The 11,521-nt window shown below is 43.5% G+C and overlaps 1 protein-coding gene across 1 annotated transcript in view; it reads right to left on the minus strand.

The window, feature by feature from the left end:
- Positions 1 to 9,790, minus strand: part of LOC128377369 (protein sidekick-1-like) — a 242,410-nt gene extending 232,620 nt beyond the window's left edge. Inside the window, exon 1 of the mRNA XM_053337318.1 lies at positions 9,619 to 9,790. Within this exon, the coding sequence (XP_053193293.1) occupies positions 9,619 to 9,790 (172 nt within the window). The remainder of the gene's footprint in view (positions 1 to 9,618) is intronic.
- Positions 9,791 to 11,521: the final 1,731 nt, after the last annotated feature.

The raw sequence follows: 11,521 nt of genomic DNA on the forward strand, positions 1-11,521 counted from the left end.
AGTGTTTGAGCACTAGAGGCTTCAAGTTTCTCAGATTAAAGTTGAGTTGAGAGAAACTTTCCCTCCTCCAGCAGATGAAGGTGAAAACAGTCTCCTCGTCTTCTTTTAACACATTTTTGAGTGGAGGAGGACTTTAAGTAAGGGGCTAATCAAATTAGACATTGTTGAATCATTTGAAAAGTCAAAATTAGCTTCATCTGGACAAACGAGCCTGATTAGATGTTTCCTACTGAGCCTCTACTTTAAAGAATCATAAAAATATATTAATAATTGTGCACATGTGGCACATTAAGACTTTAATATGTGCTATGCAACTGCTGCTGTTAACATCTATTAACATCTATCACACTAATAAGAGGCAAGTGGGGTATGCCTGTATGCCTTTTTACTAGAAGACCACCATAAATTATACAGTATATGTGGAAAAAGTATGTATCTGAAACTTTTTTTTTCACATTTGGAACTCATGTAATTACCGTCTTAATCAGATATAAAACCTCACATGTATCTACGGTCCTTTTTTTTTAGAGGTTATCATCGCTGGGTTCAAAGGTCTTCATACCAGTAGGTTTCGTAAAATGTACGAAACATGATGAAATTGTCACCGTGGCTCTTAGTTTTTCATTTATTAGCTCTCGTTTCATCTTCCTCTGGCCCGCAGCTCATTTGAAAACAGTGACTATCATCGGAAAAAGACATTACGATTCATCAAATACAGGTTATCTCAAAAACAGAGAGGGAAAAAAAAAAGCAGTGATGCGAGATAAAACTATTCTTCATAAAAGGCAGGAGCAATAATCCATTGTGTCATCCAGAGAGTTTTTTTTTTGACGTTTTTAAATATGCATACTCTATACTGCCTACTCCTTTTCATATTTGACAAGGTGTTTTTGTGGGTGTTGTTTATTTTTCATCAGGCACTTCTGGTTTCCCTGCGTCTCTTGTCTTTTTATCAAATGATGAAGTAAGAAAAATACCTAAAGGTCTCTAGAAAGAAGAGCTACAAAAATAAAAGACAATCAATTATGTTTTGGCACCTCTCCCTTTTTTTTATAGCATGTGTATGTTTGAGTTTCCTTCATGCAGACCGTGGACTGTAGCTCCAGATTCAGCTCCGACAGTGAGTTCACACTACTTCACTTATCTGACTGCTACTCCATTATTTGCGACAGTATTTTGCTTCATGTTACTTTCTTTTTTTTCTGTCTCATCTACACCTGTCCCAGCTGCAATTCCTCTGACATTTGAGTCTTTTTCTCTCACTGGGGTGTCCAGTAAAACGGTGGAACAACTTGACTCACGAAATGAGCAAACTGTTTTCTAACTCTTGGGGGGGGGGGGGACTTTTACTACAGCACCCTGGTGGATTACTCTTTGACATGAACTCTGTATTCAACTGTTTACCTCACAATCATTGCAATGAAAGATGCCTCTCACATTACACATAAAAATATAAATTGATTTAGCAGATCTACACCATCGTGGTCATCTTCATCTTCAGTATGATAAGGAAATGACCTGCGGCATGCAACCAATTAAAATGTCTACTTCAAATGCAGTGGATGAGCTACTAATGATTCTCACTCATGATAACACCCTGCATTATGATTGAATTGTTTTGAGTCATTAACTAGCGCATCAAATCCAAGAAACCTCCCTCTCCTCTCGATAACCCTAACCCCTAACCCTCCTCAGCTTTTTCCCATAGACTTACATTGTTAAAGAGAAGTCTGTAAATCAGCGGATACATATTTCTAAGCGTCAAAACTGAGCGAAATAACTCGTTTTACAATCAGAATTTGATCCGATCACATTTCAAAAGTCTAGAAGAGACACACAACCAGTTTGCTTTATCCTGATTCAAGTTAGCTGGAATCTTAAACCGGAAGTAGCCCGCTTGGCTAGCTGAAGTTGCATGTTTTAGCTTCATGTGCCACTGAGCAGCTTTTAATAGGAACTAACAAGTCCCTACTTCTGATGCTGTATCCAGTTTTCTTTATTCATCCATGGTAGCGACCGTGTGGTTGGGCGAGTGGCAGAAAAGTGGCGTGAACATGAGCCGAGCAGAGGAAAATATTAGCAGTATATACGTAAATGTAGATTACAGGCTGCAGTGGGTCTGTTAATAAATGCTGCAGCTTTTCCAGAGAAAAGTCTGGAGAAGTGAAGGGGGTTAGCCACAAAGTTAGCGACAATGTGTTAGCCTGACCCTGACCAGGTTCACTTAAGGTGGACTGACCTTTAACGTGGCCCAGCTACTCTCATTTTCGTGACAATCTCAGCCTCTAATAAAACAGAGCAGTCAACCAGGGGCGAAACACTGAAATTGATGTTTAATTTTTATGACGGTGTGAGAGCCAAAGAGAGGAGGAATATTCATTTATTAACTACAGTCTATGATATTTAAGTAAGCTGCTATGCAAGCACACTATCACTACAAAAACGTGAAAATAACTGATCTTCAGTCTACAACTCCCTGTAGCTATTCTGCTTTCACAATAACCAGAGGACTTATTAAATTCACTGCAACTGGCAATAATTTGTACAGCAGCCGCTAGAGACTCTTGTTTTGACTTTGTGTAACTCACTTTTAATAAGGTTCTTATTTATTCAATTTAAATAATACATAATAACCATATTATTACTTTTGGGTACAGCTATAGCCTACAGGCAAATTGCAAAAAAAGCCGGAACACGGAGGTCATCATATTGATTAATTTAGTTTATCAAGATGTATTTAACATTAAAGCCAAATGTCAGGTGTTCGACATTTTAAAATAAAATATATTTTCAGGGGCAGACCAGCAAAGAGGATGCTGCTCTCTTACAATTAGTGCATTGATTTGGTTCCTCTTAAGACTTCAACCATCTGTACTGACAGGTCACATTGGTGGACGCTGCATATTGTATCAAAGGCTGTGACTGTGACTGAAAAACATACAAACACTTTCAAGGCTGACACTATTATCAATTCAAACTAAGGATGCACCAATTGTGAAATTCTGAGCTGAATTTGGCCCATAACCAATATATACCGATATTTATTTTTAGTTTTGTTGTTACTAACTGCACAGGGTTTTAAAGTAATTCAGCCCATCATTTATTCCATCTTTGAATAAGCACAAATTCATGAAACAATCTTTAATAACTTTCACAAGAAATTCTTCCTTTTTGAAAAACAACTGCTTCGAAATCCCTTTAGTCTGCTTTACAATTACCTCCTTAATAAGGGGGATTTTACGTGCTTCCAAAGCTACTGCTCTCTGAGTCTGACAGTCCAACCACAAGTAACCAGAACATTGGACATTGACGTTGGGGACAATGGGGAATATTGGCCCATATGGATATTTGACCGATATATTGGTTCATCCCAAATTCAAACTGTCAGTCTTTTTTTTAAAGATTTTTATACTTGGCCTTTTTGAGTTTAATAGATGGCAGAGAGGCCAACAGGAAACAGAGAGGGAGAGAGTTGGGGATTGACCTGCAGCACAGGTCCCTTGTTGGAATGGAACTGGGGACGCTACCTTTATGTGGCATACGCAGTAACAACTCGGCTACCAAGGCGCTCCAAAAGTCATTTTTCAACCAGGGTACACCAAAAATGGTTCTAGCATCTCAATTTTGAGGACTTGACCCCCGTCTCTGCTTTTCTTATTGTTATTTCATATCTTTGAAATTTGGGCTGCTGCTTGGACAAAGCATTCGAAGGCATGTCCTTTTAAGTGTTTTTTTTTTTTTGTTTGACCAGAGTTATACTTAAATAAATCCTAATAATTACAAGGATGACAGACAGACCTTCACCTTTAAGAAGCTGGAACTGGGAACTGTTTCATCTTTTTGTTCACTCAACATCATTAAAACAGTTATTAAAGTATTTGCTTCTCAACATACAAATACCACCATAACTGTCAGAGGGACATATAGACTGAACATAATAACGAGGTGTTACCTTAATGGCAGTCAAAAGGGAATCAGAGTAAGCCGACATCATGGGTTTAAACATTACCTCATTCAGTTGTCAAAGGGAAAAAAGCTGTGAAGGTGTGTGTATGTGTGTGTGTGTGTGTGTGTGTGTGTGTGTGTGTGCGCTCACGTATACATGCACCTCTTCTTCCCGTCAACCTCAATATCTGTCTGTCACTTTTTCTTTTGCTTTTGTGAGGTCTTGCAGTTCTGTCAATCAATAGAGTTCATGTTTTGTAAGCATTTGGCTTTATCTGGATGTCTCACTGTAGAACCATCTTCAAAAGTACAAGATAAGCTTTTGTGCCACTCCTACCTCCTAACACACACACACACACACACACACACACATCACACATCACACACACAGAGCACAGAGCAGATCAATAGCAACCTCCTCCCCCTAACTTACATAATAAACACCAGGGCCTAAACAGCAAAGCAGCCTCTATTCCACCTGTGCGACCTGCAGCAATGGATTCTTTAGTCCCTCATGAGGCGACACAGAAGGAAGAATCAGAAAACAAGAAGTGATACTGAAAGAACAAACACACACACACACACACACACACACACACACACACACACACAAACACAAAAAGAGGAGCAAAAAGACAAAAGACAGAGAGTGAGGCGGAGTGTAGAGACTGGAGTGTATCCCACTTGGCTCATATTTCAAAGCCCCTGAAGGGTGTTTTTTGAGGAAAACTCCTATAAAATGCATCTTTTCAGAAAGAAAGGGAAGCCATTATGACTGGGCAGAAACACACACACACACACACACACACACACATATTCAACACACCTATTAATGACTTCACTTACCAAACTCACCGAAAAAAAAACTCCTATCATCTACTAAAAGTTTGTGTGTGTGTGCATGTTTGAACAAAAGAAGATGGGAAAGATACACCTGCTGCACTCCTTCCTTTGTACACACACACACACACACACACACACACACACACACACACACACACACAGGTGATTATTTTCCATTAGGGGACTCTGGCTGCTTCTTTTTTAGCTTGCCACTTCGTCTGCTGTGAGAAAAACACTTAGGACTGATAGAGGGTTAGCATCAATCTGACACACACAAACACACACTGCCAGAATCACATACTGTATGTAGTCTGCAGTCCTGTCACACAAAAATCTCTTTCACATACGAGTGGGACTGTGTTTGTGTGTGTGTGTGTGTCCCTCTCAAACAAACACACAAACACACACACACACACAGACAGACACTCACAGACTGAGCGTGCAAAGTGTCAGGTGGCTGTGGAAGTGTGGTGATTTGTTCCTACTGACAGACCGAAAATAAGGGAGTCAACCAGGGACCTCACTTCCTCTTAGACCTGACTAACCCGACATCTATCACACACTCCCACACACGCACACATATACACACACACACATGCAATCGCCTCCTCCATCTTTTGCTCTCTCCTCCTTTAACACGCATGTACACACACACACACACACAAACACACAAACGATCCATCAAACTACTAAGTCTCTCCTGAGGCCTCCAAAAATTCGATCTGGTTGAATGTGGGATTATATTAGCGTCTGTGGGCAGAAGAGAGAGAGAGAGAGAGAGAACATGTGTCTAACTGTTTTGTAACTAGCTTTTTAAAAAATCTACGCTTTAAATACCTTAAAAATGTTCAAGCTGCCATCACCTTACCTTTACTACAAATTGCTTCATACCTGTTGTAAAAGTTGTGAGTAAAAAGGAAGAAGGAAGCCTGCACACACTTCAGACACTATAGCTCGTAATGCAGATCTACAGTGTGTGCAGTGTGTGTAGACTTTCTTCTGCCTTTTTACTCCTAATAGTTGTGAAAATATTGTCTTTTTAAGAGCTGGAAATGAAGTACAAGAGAGGTGGAGAAGTCAGGGTGAGGTTTGTGCAGCGTGGACGATGATAATCACTTCGACAAGGCTTCTAATGTAACCTCTCCTCATTACAACATGGTTAAGCAAATTTCCACGTTTGCTTTAAGTGTTTGACACTGATGAGAGAGAAAGACTTTGTGGGTATGTGTGTATATGTGTGTGTGTATGTGTGTATGTGTGTGTATGTGTGTGTGTGTGTGTGTGTGTGTGGGTGAGCGCACATGTGCAAAACTGCATGCTCGTCTGTTTGATTTGGGTTTTGACATCACGCTCGGTACTCTCACAGCTCACAGCCCACCATCAAAAAATGTCCTATCGGTGACCTCAATTCACTTAAGCGTGCCCGGTTGTCCAATCAGCATCGAGCTCCGGCTTAGCTGAGCCAATGACATGTGTCATAGCAAACCTAATCATATTTATAGATCCAGTCCAACTGGGTCAGCGTGACGACGGAAGTCCTTTTTCTTGGCCTAGTTGAAGCCGAGGAAAACTTTCCCAAAAAATTTACGGCGAGGAGCTAAAACTTTACTGTGAACACTTAAAAAAAAAAAATGCATAAATGTATTTTTCATACTGGAAAAGAAGTGCAACTGTTTAAATTTAACAGCTGGGATGCACAAGCCACATTTTAATGCAATTACCTTGGGCAAGGTTAGTATTAATGACAAGCAGCCGTATTTTTTCATTGCACGTTGGATACTTATAGACCATAATCATTATCCACATTAGCAACTAGGACAAAATCATTCCCCATGTATTATAAACCTAACGATCCGTATCGCTGTTGTTACGTGAACCAGTTCTGACTTTGGACACTGGCCTAATATTACATGGTCCTCTGTGGTTTGGATTTGTTAATGTTGATAAACTCAATGGGGTCAAACTGAAACGTGGGTTGTTGTTGTTTTTTTTATAGAAAATCCTGAGCCTGAGTTAGCAGTGTTGGAAAGATACAAGGCAACAGGAATATTAAGGATAGTAAGTAAAAGCAGTCTGGACTATGTTTGCGATACGGAATACGATTTACATTTTGAAACACACTGAGTGTGACCCATCCGTGACTCCAGTCAGAATATAAAGTCTCCAACGAGGGGCTGTGTCTGTATCCAAGCTGGAAATGTGAATCAGTCAAACAGCTGTGGGGCAGAACCCACTCAGTGACAGGCAGGAATGGGGAGGGGGGTGGGGGGGCAGAGGGATAAGTTATGAATAAAGAAGGGAGGGTGGAGAGGTGAGCAGATGAGAGGTGGAGGAAAAGGAGGGAGGAGGAGGGGATGGGGGAGCAGGGGAGGGGGGAAGGGGGGGAGAGGAAGAGGAGGAGAGAGACAGTAAAATGCTGCCGTCACTTAAACTCTAAAATGAAAGATCGATGAGCTTATTTAAATGTGCTCCCAGAGACGAGAGTTGGCTCATATAAAGCCTCGCATTTATGAGGAGGGGTGTGGGCATCGATTGACTGAGAGAAAGAGGGAGGGAGAGTGAAAGAGGGGGGGAGGAGAGGAGAAGAGGAGAGGAGGGAGAGAAAGAGAGAAAAAAGGCGGGGAGAGATCAGGAGGATCAACCTTGGCTCATGAATTTCATCCTTTTCCTCCTAAAATAAAACGTCCTAATAAATGCCCGGCATACAGGGGTCGGAACCCGGAAAATCTACAGCTTTCGATTGGCCACCTGGCACAGCTTATCAAATCAATAACTCCACCTCACCACCACCAGCAGCAGCAGCAACCCCATCCCCATATCTGTTTCACTATTTTCCAATTCGCCCGTGACACACACACACACACACACACACACAAACACATACACACACACACACAAACACACACACACACACACACACACACACACACACACACACACACACACACACACACACACACACACACACAATCACAACCCCCTGCCAACCATCCTGAAGTATAGGCATTTCGCAGCAGGGCACCCCTCCCTCAGCCAACACAGCTGGAAGGGGTAGGTGGGTGAGCGTGTGTGTGTGTGTGTGTGTCTGTGTGTGTGTGTGTTGTGAGACTTGGGTGCTGCTGGTGCCGAGACCTTGACATTATAGAGGGGAGGACAAAAGGAGCTGACTCTGCAGGCACAGCCGTTTCTCCCTCGTCTCCCACCTCCTCTTCGTCCTCCTACTCCTCCTCAACACCTGGGGGGGGGGGGGGGGGCGCGGGAGAGAGAGTGTGACGACTGGGAGAAGAAGAGGAGAGAAGAGGAGAGCAACTTTTGACACGCGCAGAGGTGTTGTCATACCGTCATCATCGATTGAACTGCAGACGCAGCTTTCTGAGTGACAAGAACGGTGCGCTGCATTCCCTCTCTAACCCCCACCGCTGCCACCACTTCATTTTTTTCTTCTCACCCCCTTTTCCCTGCCACTCCCCGCTCCCTCCAGTGCTCCTTCTCTCACACCACCTCCTTCTCCTTTTCGCCACACTGCCTCCCTCCTCCTCCTCCTTCTCCTCCTCCTCCTCCTCCTGCCTTTCTCTCATTCCTCGTGTCCCTGTGCTCCCTCTTTCACACTCACGCACTCAGACACTTTCTTGCACACACATTCTCCACCATGCGTTCACAAATAGCTCACCCCCACTTCTCTCTGTGCCCCCCAACACACACACGCACACACACAGACATTCCTAAGACCCCCCCCCTCCTCCACATAACCCCCCCAAGTTTCTAGCCTTACATTCTGCCCACCACGCCATCTGTGACCCAGAGAAAACTGTGTCGACACCAGCCTGACCTTTTTCTGTGCTTTTGTTTTGCCAGTCTGACATGATCCCACGAGGTACACACACAAAGACACACACACACACACACAATCACACACACACGGACGGACGGACGCAGAAACACACAAATATCCAGTTTCTCACCATCACTCTAAAGCTGCGAAAGAGGGAAAAAGGCAGAAACATGGCAACACAAACAGCTTTTGACCAGGAAAACAAAAAATCTGTTCTTTCCTGTTGCTTTATTCAACAATTACTCCACATTGTGGCCCACTGCAACCACAAGTCACACACTAATCTGGACACCTGCCGGTGCATCAGGGTCAATGCTGGACTAATAGGAGTCAACTTAAATTAATACACTGTGTGCGACTGCCTGTGTCTATGTGTGTGTGTGTGTGTGTGTGTGTGTGTGTGTGTGTGTGTGTGGGTTTGTGCCAAATCGGGACCTGGACTTAAGCAGGTCATTGACTAAGAGGGGGATTATATCAATGCTTGAAAACTATCAACCCCTCATCCTCCATCCATATACACACATACACATCCTCAATACCTTAATCCAACCGTCATTATAATCTATGCATCATTACAACAATAACAATAATGTACACATGCACTAGGCTATATAAGTACCCCCCCCCCTTCTGTCTGTCTCCTTCATTTACAAAAAAAAAGACCTGTTGTTGGCCTAATAAAAAAAATCCCCCTCCTCTCTTTCCCCCTCCACACAGACACATCCCCAACTACTAGATAAACTGCTGTGCTTGGTTTCATAAATCACATCCTTGTTTCCAGTTTGGGAGTCATCATTTCACTTTTCCCCTGTTCACCATGGACCCCAGTGACAAATGAGCTTGTCAAAATGGGGTTTTCAGACAACACATTTTGTACAGAGCCCCTCATAACCTGTAAACACGCACCCTGTTGTATTAATAGATCTTAAGACAAACATCTAATTCCTTAGTTTATCATTTGACATTTTGGACCCCAGGACTCCCATGGAGTTTCTTACCTTGGCCGTGCAACATGTGGCAGCTGCTGCAGAGAAGGAGCAGGAGAAAGACAGGCACACACCGGCTCCCACTCCGGGTCGCCCCGATTCCCAGCATCATCTCCCGGCTCCCTGCGGCGAGTCCGTCCGCACGCTCCGGAGCCCCCTTGGGACAGCAAATTCGCGGTTTCATCATGCAGAATAGAGATGGACTTAAAAAAAAACAGTGTCCGTAGTCTCTTGAGCTTTTTTCCTGCTGGTGATACAGCTGCTGTAACTCTCTCTCTCTTTCTCTAACCCTGTGAGTCCGTTAAGAAGAAGAAACGGGCTTCAGCACCGGCAGCCACACGCTTACCGGTGAAGTGAAGCTCCGGGCTCCGGGAGTTGTGTGCTGTAACACCGCTATTAAGACTGACAAGCTCCCCCCTTTTTGCTCTGACTTCCAAGCACCGGGTGTCCAAAAACTCTGCAAGCAAGCGGGAGGAGGAGGAGCAGAGGACGGCTTTACACCAAACTGAAAGACTTTCTCCCCCCTTTTTCAGTAGACTAGTCTGTCTTCACGGTGTAACGACGGGGTAATCTCTGTGTGCTGTGGCGGAGTGCGTGTGTTTCTGCGCCTCTCGGTGATACCTCATTTTCATTTGGATTGATCCGAGTACAGAATTAATACATTTGAGTGTGTGTTTTAGACTTATCGGCTTATTCTCTTGCTATCGACCTCAAAAATCCGCGTTTGTTTTGATGTCTTTACCCGTGGGGGGATTTGTCCCGCGGATCATTTAGCTGTTTGTTCAGTGTGGTCGTATTAATAGAGAGTGGCAATAAAACACGTAAATTATCCTTCAAGAGGAGGAGGGGATTTTTTTGGTCGGTATATGTATGTGCTCTAAAATCAATTCGCTAATTGATTCAGCTTTTTTTTTTAACTAGATAGGCTGCTCCGGCTCCGAGTCTTTTTTTTCCCCCAAAGTGTGGTGATGGAGAAGAGTAGGTTGCAGAAGTCAATTATCTGAGCAAAAAAAAAAAAGTTAGATATCCTAATTGAACTATCCAAACGGAGAGTCGTAGCGGGTCGAAACGATCCACTCTCCCCACAACAGGGGAGTATTTCCTCGGATACCAGATAGGCTAAGTTGCCGTAATGCACGGCGGCGTCTCGGATCTCGGATTACACGGTATAATGACACAACAGGTTAGCCACCAAAAAAAAAAAACATAAATGAATTACTTCCAAGTTTGACTGCAATAACCGAGACTTGTCCAAAGCTTTTTTGTGTACATATGTTGGTGAAAAGGACTTAAAAACCCAAACCTAAAAGTAAGTCGCTTTCACTGCCACTACTGCGACACCGGAGCCTTTCGTTGTTTTTATCCAAGAGTCTGCAGCGGTCCTCCTAAAACAGTCCACCCTGGAAAGAAACACGAAGAAAGCGCTGCTTCAATGTGCCATAAACGCGTATGGTAGTCCGAGTTATGGTGCCCCGGTCTGCTGCGTTATTTATGTCGTTTTTTCCTCCGGTCTCGGCACCCTGTTGAAGCTTTAGGGGGGAGCCGACTGAGGCGATGCGTCTCCCTCAGCTGAACACCTGCCTCCCTCCTCTCCTCGACACACACTTAGGGGGGAAACAGAGAGAGAGAGAGAGAGTGTGTGTGTGTGTGTGCTCGTGTTCAGCCTTATTCAATTCAAGCACCCTCCTCTGCAAGGAAACTGTCACTACTAGCCATATGACTTTAAATCTACTTTTCTAAATCTACTACTGATATCCAGGCTCCTTCTCCGTTAATCCATCTATCGATCTATCCCAAACTCATAAAACACTAAACTTCCATTCACTATCATCCGTCGTTTCTAATTGGTCGAATCCGAAGCTCCCTCTGTTCCTATTGGACAATCCGAACCAAGGGGGCGGGATCCAACGCCAAA

This window comes from Scomber japonicus, chromosome 2 (assembly GCF_027409825.1).
Source record: "Scomber japonicus isolate fScoJap1 chromosome 2, fScoJap1.pri, whole genome shotgun sequence".
In the NCBI taxonomy this organism is placed as follows: Eukaryota; Metazoa; Chordata; class Actinopteri; order Scombriformes; family Scombridae; genus Scomber; species Scomber japonicus.